Below are 18,140 nucleotides of genomic sequence, written 5' to 3'. Positions count from 1 at the left end.
AGTGTCCTATTCCATAATGGACTTAGGGAATAAAGTCTGTCTTTGATGGATAAGGCAACTGGATTTAAAGTATTTATTTAAATTCACAAGTACCAAACTCTCACCCTGCTCTGCACCCCCATGAAATGCTCAGCACGGGGAGCTCCAGTAACTTCAAAAGGAGCTCTGTGAGGGTGAGAAGACAGATGAGAACTTGACCAAAATGTGCATGAACTGGATTATAATTAAGAATTTTATACTCCAGGGGCGCCTGGGTGGCTCAGTGGGTTAAGCCGCTGCCTTCGGCTCAGGTCATGATCTCAGGGTCCTGGGATCGAGTCCCGCATCGGGCTCTCTGCTCAGCAGGGAGCCTGCTTCCTCCTCTCTCTCTCTCTGGCTGCCTCTCTGCCTACTTGTGATCTCTATCTGTCAAATAAATAAATAAAATCTTTTAAAAAAAAATTTAATTTAAAAAAAAAAAAAAAAAGAATTTTATACTCCAAAGATCAGCATGAGCTACCTCTTAAGATTCTACAACCTAAATGATGAGCTTTGTAAGTTTCAGAGAATGTATATACTCTGGAAGGTATTATCTACATAATCCAAATCTTTAAACCCATATGATAGGGCCACCACTGACAAAGAAATCAAATCACGGGGCACCTGGGTGGCTCAGAGGGTTAAGCTTCTGCCTTCGGCTCGGGTCATGATCCCAGGGTCCTGGGATTGAGCCCGGCATCGGGCTCTCTGCTCAGCAGGGAGCCTGCTTCCTCCTCTCTCTCTGCCTGCCTCTCTGTGTACTTGTGATCTCTGTCCAATGAATAAATAAAATATTTTTTAAAAAAAATCAAATCACGAGTTTAATTCAAATGTAACTAAAGGGAATTTCACTTAATTCTTCAAACCACTGAATCTCCTAGTAGTGATCTTTCCCATAAGGATTACATTTCAAGGCCCCTACCTATCCCCTAATTTTTACTTTTGCTGGAAAAAAATCCCAATTCTAACTCTATCCCCCATGGTTAGCTTAAACCTGAGATTAAACTCATTTATTTATTCCCTGTCCATAAGGCTGAAGAACACCCAACCTCATTCTATCCAAGATCATAGATCTCACCACCCAGGAATCCAGTAAGGACTCCCCGATCTACTCATTTTCTCACCCTCTGAAATGGCTACTTGAAACCTTCTCTCTACTCAAATATCCTCTACCCCCAGTCCAGGTGATAAGGTGATAATACTGTCTCATACATCACTGAGAAATCAGAAATTCAACAGAAATGCCCTTATCTTCTTAGCTCCAAGTTCAATAACCTACACACATCTGTACTCCTAATGCTTCACAGTCCCCCCCCTTATGGTATTATAATGGTTGAAGTGTCCCTAACAAAAGCCAAACTTAGAAGAACTTTACTTCAAAGCACTTCCCAAATTTCTATCTCCAGACACCTCTACTTCCACACTCAAGTTCAAAAACCTTATGCTGGCCTACAAGGCCCTAACAGACCTAGCCATGCCAGTGTCTCTGTGCTCCCATCAAATCCTCTTCCCCAGACTTACCACCCCTAACTCATGACTTCCTGTAAATACAACTTTGTCCTTTCTGTCCTTCAAACAGGTTGGGCCAAGGCAGGAACTAGAATGAGGTAAGAGAGGTACCACGGGCACAAAATTTAGAGAAGTACTCACTCTCAGGATTTCAATACTTTCTTCAACTTTGTACCTCAAGTGCCTCACCCAACTGGGTTTATTCCAGCTTTAGAGCCAGTGGGCACACACCTTGTCCCACAGTATGGAAGGTTCATTACCCAGATCTTCGCAAAGTTGACTCCCCTGCTGTGGGCATCCACTTAGCCATAACCTACCAAGAGAGGCTATCCCTAATCTCCAATCATCTTTATGTCTTCATACTAGTTATTTCATCTGTTAACTTATTACTGTCTCTCTTCCTCCCATACAAATATAAGACCCATGAGAAGAGTAACTTCTGTGTCCTATTCATTACTGTCTCCCTAGTGCCGAGAACAAAGCACCTAGCATAAAGTCAGCACTCAGTAATTATTTGCTATACACATGGAATGAACAGTGTAATTAAACACCATTTCAATTCACTTTGGGCCCTGAGAGAGTCTTCTGACCCCTTTTTCCTCCAGGAGCCTCATTTTTTTTAAAAGACTGCTCTAAAAAAAAAAAAAAATCCGTATCCATTTAATCTTTTAACCTCTATAACTACTTCTTTTCTGGTCTCCATTCCACTGCACACATCCCTTGCCTACTACCTCTTAAATATTCTTGCTCATGAGACACAAGTATGTTCAATTTTCCCAACTCTGAGTGAGGCAAGGGAATGACTCGAGTGGCTATTGGAAATGATGACCAACCATGGCACCCCTGAGCAGATTCCTCATTTGCAGAGGTAGGGGGAGAGTTAAGACTGGCCCTATGATTGATCACTTCCCTGTCTCATATTTAATTGCTTGTATTTTTAGTCTAGGACAGGTGTGACAATCACATGGCTAAACATCAATGTTACCACTCCGCCCACCAGTGCCCCAGAGGAACTTAATCATTTACTTTGTTCAGGAACAGATAAATTTAGATGCTTTGATGATGCTAATGATGAGGGCCTCTTACCTCAGAAGATAAACTATAAAAATAAAACCGAGATAACATGAAGAACATTCTGTAAAATGAAAGCAAACAAATATTTCACCATTCAGGAACCTGAAGAATGAGAATTAATAACGATCAAGTTTTCAGGTAGCTGAGGTATTAAACAGTGCAAAAACGAGGCCTTTCTTTTCTTGGAGCCACTCAGAATAGAAATACTTCCAGTTACACACTTCCCTGCTGTCTTCAACCAAGTACCCCCAGCTTCATGGAACCTTTCTCTATGTTAATGAAGATTATTACAGTTCACCCTGAGGGAGCCAAGGGGTGAAAATCTTCAGCAAGTCTGGATGGTTGGTGGTGATCATGAGAAGGAGGAGGGTGGCTAAGCTTTGCCAATGTTCACTCTGGGCTAGCAAGCATACTGCAGCAACTCTCACAGAAACTCCTAAGCCAGGGTTACCCTTAGTATCCCTATTCGACAAGTGAGAATACTGAGGCATCAAGAGAGTCGGCAGAACTTGCTCAAAGATAACAAAAATGTCACTGACCACCTAAGTAAGTGACAGGACTAGAACAGGAATCAAGGCAGACTCATTCCAGTATCTAAGCACTAAACCACAACGCTCCGACTGCTCCACAGAAAGGAGAAGAGATGTTACCGGGCAGGTGAGGAAGGTGTCCTGATTAACACCCTAAGACCCATTCAACTGCTGTTTGTGAGTGCATTATTGTGGGGGCAAGAGTGGAAGTAGAAGACCTGGTAAAAAGGGAAGGGGGGCTCTAAGGGGGAAAAAACTCCAACTTCCGGTTTTCAAAACGAAACAAACATTTAGTACACGGTAGGGTCTTTAACAAACAGAGGCTGACTAGGAGAGGAACACGTATGGAAAGGAACCAAACTTTTGGCTGGGGACAGTACTATAATAACGAAAACACAAGCCCTGGCCAAGAGACTGACCACTGGTTTTCACATAAATTAAAATGTAAATGTCCTAACCAGTCAGAAAGTATCATATACACATAGGACTCTGGAGCAAGAACCAACACAAAAGTAGGCACTGAACAGAAATGAGTACTTCTGTTATCGTTCTGGATCAATTTACAAGGAATGTCACAGTGAAATCTTCTCTAAGCACTGTGATTATATAATCCTTACTATTTTCTTCCCTGTCATGTGTGTAAAATATGTAAGAAAAAGAATTCTAAGTGTTTCTGGTAGTTACTACATGTTAGAACCAGCCTTGTGCTCCTTTCCATTTCACTGTAAACTTATTTTTACTCTTTGCAACCTTGTTCTATTTCAGCTACATGTATTTTAAAGATCTCTGGACACCAATCCTTCACTGTTCTTTATTTCCAAGGACCTTGGTACAATGCATTCGCAGCTGGGAAGGCTGCCTTCAGGAGCTGCTGACACACATTCCAGGTGCTAAGCTCTGCTGTATTTTCATAAAGCCGAAGGAAACAAGAAAAAGCTTGCCAAGCCTCAAGAACATGGCAGCCTCTGCTTTCCTGCCTCTCTGTGCCCCGCCGGTCCACAGACCGGTCTTAGTGAAGGTGAGAGCTACACTATGGTAGGTGTATTTACAGCAGAATCACCACTGTCTTTTCTTCTGCTTATCTTCCCTTGGGAGCTCAAAACAGACTTATAGGATAAGATGAAAATAAAGCTTCAGCATTCATTTAATTGAAATAAATGTCCGGGAATCTTTGATTCAACCATATCAGATACCTTCTGGGGTTAATCCCTAAGCTCAGCCCCCAAAACAGGAAGAAAGGAAACTTGTAGATATTGCTATACCACTAGCGGGCTTTCCCAATTTAAGATTATCTTCCAGTATGTGAACTATTAATGACAATACATTCATAGGAAACACGCTTGCGCGCCAGTCGGTAAGCACAGCAGAAACCACACGAGCCTAGGCAACACCACTCTTACTATCTACTTAAGCACCAGTTGTGAAAGTTCCCTTTTTACTCTATCAAAGTAGATGCTGCTTCTGCCAAATACAGTGTATAAACAAGAAACCAAAAGGGGGGAAGCCTAGCTTGTTTATAACACCCAGCTGAAGTACTCACCATTCAGTTTGCAAACCACGACACCATTGCAACACAGACCAAGAGAAACTCAAGTCACTCTCTTCTTGAGTAAGTCTAACAGAAACCATTTACTTCATTCACTATACAGGAAACCTAAAAAATTTTACTTTCCCAATAAGCCTAATTTCAAACAGGAAAAATAACACTTTTTATATTAGAGGTTATATAAAGACTTCCTCAAAGAGTCTGATGAAGCACAAATCCCAATTTGAAAGCAAATGTCAATGGCAGAAAGATCTGAGAGTGAGATCCTGTAGACAAAAAAGGCTGCTGATTTTATAAAGAGGTTTTTTTCAGCTTCTAACTTCCCTATTTGAGTTCAAATATGTTGAATAAACGATGACTACAAAGCCACCATGGGCATGACAGGAAGGAAAAGGCCACATACACAAACACACAACAGGGAAAAATACTCTCCTTGTATACACTGTGTTATCTGGCCACATTTAAAGAACAACTGTGAAAGCTCTAGATTTTATTACGTCCTAATTACACTGATAAACTGAATTAAGAAGGAATTTCCTATTCACCATACTGATCTCCTTTTTACATACTTGGAAGCTTAGTTTGTTGCTCTAAGTGCTGAATGAGGACTGAAAAACAGTGCCAGTCCCATAAAATGCCTGTAATATGGGGAAAAATTAGACCTCCTGCTAACAGAGAACTTCTGTTACATATGCCCAGATTAAAAACAAGGGAACCCAATCTTTTGATTCAAATAGGATTAGACCAAGAAACAAAAAGGAATGTTTTAAAAGAGGAGGCATACAAGTAGAAAACTTCAGCAACTCAAAAAGCATAGTGTTCTTGGTACCTTTTCTAACTACCAGATCTCTCAAAGACAAAATCAAGAATGGTATACCCTAAAAAAATAGCAACTCAATATGACAAAAACTCAGATACCATTATGACATAATGTTTTACAAGTTATAATCTATAGGTTAGACAAAAGGAAACAAACATGCTTAACTACATAACTTCCAATTTCAAGAAATGTGCTATTAAATCTCCAGACAGACCTTAACAGAAAAAAAAAAAAATCATTTAAGTGAGGCAAAACTAACTCAGCACAAGAAATAGAGAATATACCTTAAAAATCAAGGGACCAATAAAAAAATACATAAATAAATAATAAGTCAAGGGACTATACCATTTCTCCAAGCCACTTTTGAGACTGCAAAGTGGCACTGTTAATGTGACAGGCAAAGCGAGATAAACAAGCACAATTTAAGGCAAAACAAGATAAAAGATCGTTTTATTTAAAGGGGATGGACACTTACAGATTTTGCTGACTGGAGCTAGAATAATGCTTTAAATTTCTAGGAGTTACTGGCGTTAACTAGCGTTAACTTGCTTGCCATCTCCATGTTTGAAAGAAAAATACTCCAGAATTTGTAGGAGTAAGTGCCAGTTTAATGGGCCAATAGGGCCCATTATTGTTAAATACCACCGTTCAATACCAAATTGTTAAATACCATCCCCCTGGCCCTGCAGTCACAGGAGAAATTGTAAGTATTTCATTCCTGGTGTGACTATTTGAACTTTCCTCTGATACCTGAGCGTTCCTTCATGACTAACAGAAAAAAGGCAGCTGGAGTCAGGATATAGGTGGAAAAAAGGAAAAACAACTTCACCTACACACATAATAAACCTATAATCTGACCAAATTATCAATCAAGCGAAGATAACTACTGATCATCTTACTGTCTCTAAAAAAAATTTATCTTCAGAGTCATGACTCCATATTCAAAAACAGTATTTCCGGGCGCCTGGGTGGCTCAGTGGGTTAAAGCCTCTGCCTTCAGCTCAGGTCATGATCCCGGAGTCCTGGGATGGAGCCCCGCATCGGGCTCTTTGCTCGGCGGGGAGCTTGCTTCCCCCTCTCTCTCTGCCTGCCTGCCTCTCTGCCTACTTGTGATTTCTGTCAAATAAATAAAAAAATCTTTAAAAAAAAAAAAAAAAAAACAGCATTTCCGTGCCATTTCTCTACTCACTATCCTTCACAGTGCTGCATTACCCCCATATGTCTCTGAAGTCACTCATATAATTCTGACCACCCAATTCCCAAGATAATGCTAATATAATAAAACTAGAGCATTTACACTAGATACCACAACTGTTCTACTTACACGTGTGTGTGTGTGTGTGTGTGTGTGTGTGTGTGTTATGTATACATACATTCAGTTTATCCTCTCAACAACTCTGAGAGCTGGCATTTGCTAAGGAGTGTGGAGCAAGACACTAGGTTCCAGTCCTGGCTTTACTGCTTCTAGCTGGAACGTCGGTGCCTCTGTGGCCATCATCCGCAAACAACAGTAACATAACACGAACTCATTGGGCTACTTTAAGTCTTAAATAAGTTGGTACATATAAAGAACTTAAAACTGCCTGGCTCATAAGAAATGCTAATAAATATCAGCATTAATCATCATCTTTGTATGACAGATAGAGAAACTGACACAAATTTGTTAAATAAGTAACTTTTTTCAAAGTCACACAGCCAGTAGGTGGCAAAGCTGAGATTCAAACCCATAGTCTGGATCTGGAATTCAGGTTCTTAACCCCTATATTATACTGCCTCTAAGGGTGTCTTACCCCATTTCAAACCAACAACGGCAGGTACTACTATCTATACTGGTGAAGAGAAATCCTTAAAAAACCATGCAGCTGCCACTACCGAAGCACCAACGCATTAAGCACCCAATGGAACCTACATTAAAACCAGAAAAAACAGGGTGCCTGGGTGGCTCAGTGGGTTAGCCTCCACCTTTGGCTCCGGTCATGATCCCAGGGTCCTGGGATCGAGCCCCATATCAGGCTCTCTGCTCAGCAGGGAGCCTGCTTCCTCCTCTCTCTCTCTCTCTCTTTCTGCCTGCCTCTCTGCCTCCTGTGATCTCGGTCAAATAAATAAATAAAATCTTTTTTTAAAAATAAATAAAACCAGAAAAACCCAGAACCATCTCAAGCACACACAAGTTCTTGTAGTACCAACAGGGAATAAAGTTTCAGACCCAAAACTGCTCAAGACAGTCTATTCCAAGCTGTGGTCGACATTTAGGCTCAGTGGGCATTCTGGCCAGTCTGAAAATTCAGAACAAATCCATGCGGGAGAGTACAGGAGATCAGAACACGGTCCTCTGCCCACCCTGGCAGATTGCTTTTCCTGCCACATCAGCCACATGGGACGGCAGCAGGCTGTCCTTGTCCCTTGCCACCACTTCTGAGAGAACCTTTCGCTCAGAAAGACAAAGGCAATGAAATATCACCTTACCTTTTTAAAAATTTTTCCATTTGGTTGTACTTCATCTTCCTCATTTAAAATTTCACGTGTTCCCAAGAGTCTTTTGTCCTTAAATTTGTTTTTTGCATACATAAAAACTTTATCTAGTGTATCACATCCAGGGTATAATACTGAAGCCAAACCATCCAAACTGTTAATTGATCTGTATGCAGACTCAGGTTTTGAATTTACAGGTTTTGCTTTAATTTTGTTTGCTTTTTCTTGTCTTGTCTCAAACAAAAGATAATATGGGATGTATGTTAAAACAGTATAAAGTGACATCAGAAAATGTATGAAATACAGAAGAATGGGACTGATGGTCTGTTTTAGCTTCATGGTAGATGGTTTTGAAGACACGTGGTTATTCATAAGTGCTCAAAAAAAGTGGAATTAACGGATTTCCAGAATCTAGAAGGAAGGGGGAAAAAAAGGTATTAGTTCAAAATCATTTTAAAATAACTGTAAAGAAAAAAATCTTCATTTTAGATACGCAAATGATATTTTTTTCCCCAATCAAGCAGCAGCTGGTACTGGCCTCCAGCAAAGTCCAGTCCACTCCCAATATGGTTGGGTGAGTCTCTTACAACTAGCAGCAATGGAAATTACCACAGAGAAGTTTCTACATCATTCTGTAAACAGGTGATTTTTCCAACCTAACTCCAAGTGTCCACAACACTTCCCAGGGGTGAGAAGAGAGCAAGCCAGAAGACTAGAATCAAGGCCAAAAATGTACTGATTTCCTGCTCATCCCTCAGGGATGGCAAGTGCTTTGCAGACACACCATTCTCCTTCCTCATGGCCCTGGCTACCTGCTCAATAATTACTGCATTCTTTCCCAGTGGGCTCCACGCTCTTGCTCTAGGTGGCAACAAGCAACTGGTGTTGGCAAAAAACATAGAATTCACTTCCCAAAGTGGTATTTTTCAGTTTGGCAGGCTAAACTTGTGAAGCAAGAATGCAGTAAACTCTGACCATTTCTACTTTGCATTCATCAGATTTACTGACAATCTCCTATGTGTTACATCCTACTCTAAGTACAGGAACTACAACAGTGAACAACAGTCTCTGTCCCTTCCCTCTGGGAGCCTAAAATTCACTGGGGGAGGAAGATGCACAAACGTACATATAAAGGCACACCCAGTGATGGTAAATCCTCAGAGGAGAAGTGAACCCAGAAAAGGGAAACACAAAGTGAATGGGCGAGGCCAGAGAGGCTAGTAGTACAAGGGTGGTCCACAGGAGTCTCTCCAGCCAGGGCTACCTGAGCAGAGACTACCAAAAAGAGGGACAGTGGGCCATGTGCCTTTCTGGGGGAAAACTGAGCACTCCAGGCAGAGGAAACAGCCTCTGTGTGGTAGGTACATAATATCATTTAAAAAAAAAAAAAAGAAAAGAAAACCCTGCTAATTATTCTATCCAGCTCCAAATCCAGGGTTATGATTTCTAGTATTCTCATCTCCTACCCCCAACTCCATAGTGGAGAAGTTCTATTAAATTCACATGTGGCCAAAAAATGTGAGGAAACATGAGGAAGCTCTCTACTGCAGGCACAGCAGGCCAAGAATAATACCAGGCACCTGTTAGGTTATGAGAAGCTGAGGCAGGGACTAACTACAGAGAGAGAGCGAAGCTCCACACAGAGAAGACCAGAGGCAACAGTGCAGGCCAGGGCCCCACTCACAGAAAAGACAAGCTGATGTCCATGCCCCTGGCTTTGGAACAACGGCACACAGGTTCTACACAGGCCGAAGCAGGCCATAAGCACAGAGAGCCCCTCAGCAATCCCTAAGTGGACTGACTTTAGTTAGAACAGAGAACAGGGAAGCTCAAGCTTCATGGCACTACAGAAAACAATGGAGACTTTGGTGATGAGCAATTAAGATGAGGCTGGTGGTTCCAGGATAGCAACAAGGAAGAGTAGACCAAACAGAAGTTTAACAGAATCAGGGAGAAGAGAATTGAAAAGAGCTCTTCCAGAGTCAGGGCCACCAAAGACTGGCCTCAAATAACCCCTACAAAGGCCATTTAACTGACTCACACCATGGGGCAATTTATAGCCCAAGGCTCTGTTTAACACAATAACGCAATCAGCTAGCTATCAGTGGAGAATAATTGCTGGGTGTGAACCAACAGAGACAGACTTAGCAGATTAACAAGATCAGAGAAAGAGACGGTTCAAGAGTGCTACTAAAACCGGCTGCCAGGGCACCTGGGTGGCTCAGGTCATGATCTCCGGGTCCTGGGATGGAGTCCCACATCGGGCTCTCTGCTCAGTGGGGAGACTGCTTCCCTTCCTCTCTCTCTGCCTGCCTCTCTGCCTACTTCTCTGCCCACTTGTGATCTGTCAAATAAATAAATAAAATCTTAAAAAAAAAAAAAAAAACCGGCTGCCATCCCCTAAAGAGGGCCCTTCAAGGAAACCCTCAGTGTTCCCAAGGCAGTGCTCACTGAGGAGCAACATCAAAGGATGCACACTGGTTGGGCGGGGGGCACCTAAAATGCCAGTCAAGTCACTAAAAAGACAAGCAAGCAACACAACAAGCCAGGGAAATGGGGAGGGAGCACTCAACATTCAGAAATGCTATAAAAGATCTTAAATGTGCAGTTTACAACAAAAAATTAAGAGGCATGCAAATAAACAGGGAAGATCCAAACACAGGAAGAGAAAGCAGGCAATAGAAATTGTCCTTCAGAGGGCCCAAATGTCAGACGTGCACAAGACATCAAAGCAGCTATGAAAAACATGTTCAAAGAACTAAAAGAAATCATGCTTAAAAAATTAAAAGTCCAGGGGCGCCTGGGTGGCTCAGCTGGTTAAGCATTTGCCTTCGGTTCAGGTCATGAATCCCAGGGGTCCTGGGATGGAGGCAATCAGGTAAGAGAAGAGTTGAGATAATCCTTTACTCCTAAGACTAAGGTGACTAAAGTGTGTGACGGAAGCGGAAGTCAACAGCTGGGATTTCCAGCTCCTGATTGCCCAGAGGGTGGCAGCAGCTGCTGCTCCTCCAATCCTCCCCAGTAACTGAAATCTTTAAATACAGTGCCGTGGTTTCTGTTATCTGAACCCTGGAGAATAAAGCCACGAATCAGAGGAGTTGCTGTGAAAGAAGGCAAAAATGGTTTGGGTGCCTTCAACAGAGACAGAAATGCATCAGCAGTGGGATGGCCGGTGGAAAGGAGATGAATACAAGTCTTGAAAATGAGAAGTCTGAGATGCCGATGAGTCATCCAAATATATAAACTGTGAAGATTAAGAGGGACCAGAGCCAGAAGCACAAATTTTAGAGCCATACTCAGATGAAGGATGAGACTGTAAGAAATCTCCAAAATCTGGGACGCCTGGGTGGCTGAGTTGGTTAAGCAGCTGCCTTCGGCTCAGGTCATGGTCCCAGCGTCCTGGGATCGAGTCCCACATCGGGCTCCTTGCTCGGCAGGGAGCCTGCTTTTCCCTCTGCCTCTGCCTGCCACTCTGTCTGCCTGTGCTCGGGTGCTCTCTCTCTCTCTGACAAATAAATAAAATCTTTAAAAAAAAAAAAATCTCCAAAATCAAGTTCAAGAACAGAAACTTTGGAAGGAAACCAAAGCCCAGACTGAGCATGAAAATCCCGGTGGCAAGATCAATAAAAGTTGAACCTGGAGAAGGCAGTGCTGTGAACGCCAAGGGTTGGGACAAGGACAGAGGGTTCAGAAACATCAGATGCAGCCTGCATGTACCAGCCACATGCAGTGAAGACATTTTATTGTTCCAAAAGCCTCTGAGAAGACTTCACCCTTTTCTAAAACAGAGTACAGAACAAACCTCTGGCCAACTGCATCCTATTAGCTGAAGCGGTTGTGGAAAATCTACAGAACTAAGAAATAGTCACGGTGCTCTACTATGTTGCCCATCTTACAGTGTCAGCTTTCAGAAAGCAAACCTGAAAATTAAATCTGTTCATCACTTCCTTCGCAACTTCTAGGTTTACAGTTCATGTTAAGACGGCCTCATCCATACCAGGGTTACACTAATGGTCTCCTGTATTTTTTCTAGTATTTGCATCACTTACATTTTTTTTTAATTTTATTTATTTATTTGACACAGAGAGAAAGATCACAAGTAGGTAGAGAGAGAGGGAGAAGCAGGCTCCGCTGAGCAGAGAGCCCGATGCGGGGCTCGATCCCAGGATCCTGGGATCATGACCTGAGCCGAAGGCAGAGGCTCTAATCCACTGAGCCACCCAAGCGCCCCCATCTTTTAGATCTTTAATCACTATGGAATTTATTTTTCTACACTGTCTAAGGAAGAAAGCTTTTTTCTTCCAGATGAACTACCTGAACTGCTTATTAAATAAACCACCCTTTTCTCAATTAACCAAAATGTCATCTTCAACAATAAGTCCTTGTTCAGAACTGGATCTGTTTCTAGACACGATTCTGTTCCTTGGTTGGACCTGTCTACTGCTTTGCCGTGCCTCCAAATACAGTAGATTGATAGCAGTGCTTCTCAACTGTGATCCACAAGACCAATTATACCAGAATTACCTTTGTGAGTATTTAAATAGAAGACTCTTCAAACATCCTGTCCCCTCTTCCTTCCCTCCCCAATACCTATAAATTGAAAAACTCTAAATAGCAGACTAATTTTTTAAACAGCAACCATGTAAATTTTATGTACACTGTTTGAGAACTTCTATTTTTAGTATCTAGTAAGACTCCCACTACACATGTTCTTCAAAATTTTCTTATCAATTCTTACAGATTTATTCTTTTACATAAATTTTGAAGAGTTAACATTTGTCTGGCGAAACAAAGTGAAAATCAAAAGGAAAACAAGATTCAGGAAAAAAAATACACAACAGGTGTTAGGAGCAGACAAGGAGAAAGAGCCACATAGGTATCCGGGAGAAGGGAAATTCCAGGCTGAGCCCAGGAAGGATGGGGGACAGGGAAAGAGGACGACGAGGAGGACAAAGAGGGCATTGTAGAAGAGTGGGGCCAGATCCCAAAGGGCCTGGGACCACTACGAGACTGTATTGACCTGAGTGAAATCACCTGTTACCATCAAAAGGCCAACTGTGGCTGCTGCAGGACCAAGGAGACCAACTGGGAGCCTTTGCAGGGAACAGATGTGAGATGACCAAGATGTAGACCAGAATGAAGATGAAGCAGTGAGAAGGGACCCTAATCTGACTCTGTACTGAAGGTACAGCCCTAGGAAGAGTAAGAAAGAAAGGGGGGTGTCAAGGTGTTTGGCCTGAGATAATGAACCACCACTGAGCTGCATCACTAACTAACGAAAGGAAGACTGCAGGAGGAACAGGTCTGAGCGAAGCACAGTTCAGTTTTGTTGAAAGCAACTCAGACAGTGATAGTATTTTTGGCCATGAGAGTGGCTGGCATGCCTAAGGGAGTGGGAAGTACAAAGAGCAGGTTCTGGGGCAGATCAAAATTGAGAGGCCTGGGGCATGACAAAAAGGGTCAGTGTCCACAAGAAAACCAGACGGGTAGAGTAAAAGGAGGAGGACACTGATCAGCTATACACATTACCTAACAAGTCAGCAAAGATGAGGTCTAAAATGTGAATCAAAGCCTCAGTAGAGGAGACTACACACTCATCAGGATGGCTACTAACAAAAACCAACAAACAAACAAAATAACAGTCCTAGCAAGGATGCGGAGGTAGAGAAACTGGAACACTTAAAATTCTGCTGTTGGGAATGCGGCATGGTGCAGCAGCTACTGAAAACAATATGGCAGTTCATCAAAAAATTAAAAATTAGAAACGGATTACCGTATGATCCAGCAAACGCACTTCTGGGTGTTATTTCCAAAGGAATTAAAAGCAGGGGCTCAAATAGGTATTCGTACACCCAGCTTCATAGCAAAGTTATTCACAACAGCCAAAAGGTGGAAGCAACCCAAATGTCCACTGGCAGGTGAACACGTGAACAAAATGTTGATAAAGACACACAATGGACTATTACTTAACCTTAAAAAGGAATGAAGTTCTGATAGTTCTGATACATGCTACAACATGCATGAATCTTGAAAACATGACACTAAATAAAATAAAGCAGACACAAAAGGACAAATAATACGTAATTCCACTTACAAGAGATGCATAAAGAAACTGGACTGGATTGCCAGGGACTGAGGGGAAGGAGGGCTGGCAAGATGTGTTTAATGTGTATAGAGTTTGAAAGAGCAAGAAAGTTCTGCAGATGGATGATGGTGATGGTCCACAACAATGTCTACTTAATGCCATGAACTATACACTTAAAGATGGTTACACTGGCAAATTCTGTTGCATGTACTTTAATACAATAAAAAAAAAAAAGTGTGAGGGTCACTGCTGACCTCGAAAATAGCTATGATAAGGATCAAAGCCCAACTGGAATGTGCTTAGGAAAGGGGAAGAGCACTCTACAGAGGAACAGAGAAATGGATACTAGGACAGGACAAAGCAGATTCTTTGGTTTTCAAGATAAAAGACAGTGGGGCGCCTGTGTGGCTCAGTCAGTGAAGTCCGCCTTCAGCTCAGGTCATGATCCCAGGGTGCTGGGATCAAGCCCTGCATCGGGCTCCCTGCTCAGCCGGAACTCTGCTTCTCCCTCTCCCTCTCCTGCTTCCCCTGCTTGTGTTCCCCCACCCTGTGTCAAATAAGTAAATAAATAAAATCTTTGTTGGCGGGGGGAGATAGTTACAGCTTGTCTGCATACTGATGGCTATAACCCAGTAGAGGAAAGAAAAAGATTATACAGAAGTGAGGGTGACACGCAGCACCCAAGTGAAGAGGATGGCTGTGCACAGAACAGGGACACAGATGCATGTGGGTGGTACCAAGAGCCATTAGAAGATTCTTTTCTGAGTGCTTCTATTTTCTCAGGGTAATCGGAAGAAAAATCGCTGACTGAGAGAGGAAGAAAGGAAGGTATTAGAAAATTAAGTAGAAAGAAAGTATTAAGCAGTCATCTAGGAGAACAGGAAAACAGGGAAGGAGACAGTAGAATCACTTGACAGCTCCTAAGGCCCACCTGAAGGTGGAGTCCTAGATGTAAAGGAAGATCTAGTTGTGTGCTTCCCAGCCAAGTTCAAATGATGGAGCACAAATGGGAACCAGGCAGAGAAGCAGGTATTAACCAAGGAGAGGGTTTTACCAGGCAAGTACCGAACAAAACATGGGGAGGGGAGGAAAACAAGGGAATGAAGACTATTTCCATGACTGATCAGGGAGATTTAAGTTGAGGAAAGAAGGATGGCCCCATAAGGAAGGAAAGGTTTGTGAAAAGGAGATAGGATCAATGATGCAATCAGATCATGTGTGGTGACAGAACTGCAGATGTTGAGGTACTAAGAGTGAGTAAAATGGAACCACAGGAGGTAATGGGTTGAGAAGAATGCTTGAAGTTGGTATGCAGAAGGCGGCATACAGTTACTATGCACGGAGAGGTCCAGGTTGTAATGATGGAGGAACGGGTAGCAAAGGCAGACTGGAGTAGGACATCTTTTAGAGAAGTATTGAGGGATGTCTGGGTGTTCGGTCGGTTAAGCAGCTACCTTCAGCTCAGGTCATCATCTGAGCGTCCTAGAATCTAGCGCCTACACCAGGCTCCCTGCTCCACGGGGAGTCTGCTTCTCTTCTCCCTCCCCCTCTGCCTGCCACTACCCCTGCTTATTCTCTCTCTCTCTGACAAATAAATCAATCTTTAAAACAAATCTTTAAAAAAAAAAAATTTAAATTTAAAAAAATTAAAAACTGTTGAGTGTTGAATGAAATCAAATAGGAAACAGAAATTAAGCAAGGGAATCTGTATGTTTCTCAGCTTGATACAAAACAGGCTTGGGGGGGATCCTAAATTTTTTTTTTTTTTTAAATTTTGTTTGTTACCATACAGCGCAATATTGGTTTCTGGAGTAGAATACAGTGATTCATCACTTACATACAACAAACAGCCAGGACTCATCACAACCAATGTCCTCAATGCCCATCACCCACCTAGGCCATCTCCCACCCACAACCCTCCATCAACCCTGTTTGTTCTGTATCCTTAGGAGTCACTTACGGCTTGTTTCCCTCCCTCCTTTTTCAGAAAAGGGGTTTGAAACATGCACACACAAAAACACATGCGTAAATACACACATATACTAGCCTTGGCGCTGCCGCCAGTTACTATGAGACCTTGTCTAAGTCAATAAATTGTTAATTTTCTTATCATTAATGATGCTGGAATTCAAGTAAACCTATTTTAAGACTAAACTCTACTGATGCCAAGCACTCCCAGATCAATCTTGGAGTACTGGCAATCATCAAATATTGAAGAAGTAAATGAGCAGAGGAACCCAGTTCTAGTCCTGTCTTCTATACAAGACACTCTTCTCCTTTGGTGGGGGCGGGGGGAGGTAGGTAGTGCAAGAATTGCCATGCTTTAAAACAAACAAACAAACAACAGGAAGATTTCTAAGGTCCATTTCCAAAATCCTAACATTTTCCAATCAATTCATTTTGAATCATGTGAATACACTATCTTAACAACAGCAAAAATACTTTTTAACACACAGTCGAAAGACAATATGGATGGTCTGTGAGAATATGCCAGTGTTTGATGGACTGATCGAACAAAGACAGAAGGGCTAATACCTGGGTTAAATTTCCTGTCAAGTTCAGAACTACTTCAAGCCAACCAACACATAGAGACCCACACACGTTTTAATGCACTGAGCAAGGTATGTTTTCATATATTCATCCTGAACTCTTGCATCTCTAGCCATGTAAGAACAAGAGCCAAGTACTGCTAGATGGTACACTTACTTATGCAGATAAATGTATAAAGTCTAAGGTCTACACAAAAAAGCAGCTCAATCTTTTTACACACCAGAATGTCCCTTCACTCTTATTTGGGGCAGTCAGGCTTAACAAATAAAAACAGAAGATACCCAGTTAAACTTGAATTTCAGATAAACAATCAACAGATTTTAGTGTACATATATCCCAGGCAGTATCTGGAACATGTAGTAAAAAAATTATTTGGTTTTTATCTGAAATGCAGATTTAACTGACTGCCTTCTGTTGTATCTGGCAACCCTAATCCCATCCCCAGTCTACCACGAAGTGTGACAATTAATTAGGATGACAACCACTCTGGGTTGCCCAAGACTTTGGGGTTTCCCAAAACACAGGACTTTCAGCACTAAAACCAGGAAGTTTTAGGCAAACCTGTCACCCCACAATTAACCATCTCATGGAACAGGCAAACAATTTACAGCCCGGATTCTACCACTAGTTAATTTTGATCTTTTGTTTATGAAATAACTTTTCTGTGCCTTATTTTCCCATGTCTTTCATCATTTATCTAATCTGCAAAATTTAAAGTGAAGATAAAATGGAATGCAGAAAAAAATAAAGGACTCTGGAAAATGCAAAGGCAATATAAGTGCTAGTTATTAGTATAGTTGGTTTAGGTACAAAGTTCTGTTTATGTGTAATTTCTTTTTTTTTTTTTTTTAAAGATTTTATTTATTTGACAGATAGAGATCAGAAGTACGCAGAGAGAGAGAGAGGAGGAAGCAGGCTCTCCGCGGAGCGGACAGCCCGATGCGGGGCTCGATCCCAGGACCCTGGGATCATGACCCGAGCTGAAGGCAGAGGCTTTAACCCACTGAGCCACCCAGGCGCCCGTTTATGTGTAATTTCAAAGCAATTTTACTTACAGAGTTTAATTTACATACTTTATATAATCTACTGAAGGTACTATCTATCACTTGCAATACTAATTTGCATATAAAAAGTTCAATAGACTTGTTCCTTTTAGACAATAAGCTCTTGGTTTGATGCTGGCCCTCCCCACTTACTCATTATGTAACAGGGACAATTCCCTTTAACATTCCAGAGCTTCAAGTTCACTGTAGAACTGGGGAGATGGTAATAATAAGCCTCACAAAACTCCCTTTGGGAACAAAGAAAGCAGGTGAACACACTCTACATAAACTACAAAATACAACGCATGTGTTGGTAGCACTTTAAATTCACTTATGCCAAACTATGTATACCAATACCAGTATTTTTCTTTCATCGTGATTATTTATACTCTCACTGATTCTGAAGATACTTAAGTCAAATGTATGCTCACTGAGACCCTAGGCCATGGAGCCAAACAGATGGAGTCTGACACTTAGTTCTACTACTTACTAA

General features: G+C 41.9%; 1 protein-coding gene across 3 annotated transcripts in view; it reads right to left on the bottom strand.

The window, feature by feature from the left end:
- Window positions 1-18,140, bottom strand: part of ACSL3 (acyl-CoA synthetase long chain family member 3) — a 70,266-nt gene that overhangs the window by 23,605 nt on the left and 28,521 nt on the right. For all 3 annotated transcript variants that reach the window (XM_032354964.1, XM_032354965.1, XM_032354963.1), the window contains one exon: window positions 7,964-8,380. In XM_032354964.1, the coding sequence (XP_032210855.1) occupies window positions 7,964-8,341 (378 nt within the window). In that variant the 5' untranslated portion in view covers window positions 8,342-8,380. The remainder of the gene's footprint in view (window positions 1-7,963; window positions 8,381-18,140) is intronic.

Source organism: Mustela erminea, chromosome 8 (genome assembly GCF_009829155.1).
Source record: "Mustela erminea isolate mMusErm1 chromosome 8, mMusErm1.Pri, whole genome shotgun sequence".
Lineage (NCBI taxonomy): Eukaryota > Metazoa > Chordata > Mammalia > Carnivora > Mustelidae > Mustela > Mustela erminea.
This window is presented reverse-complemented; position numbering and strand designations above follow the sequence as displayed.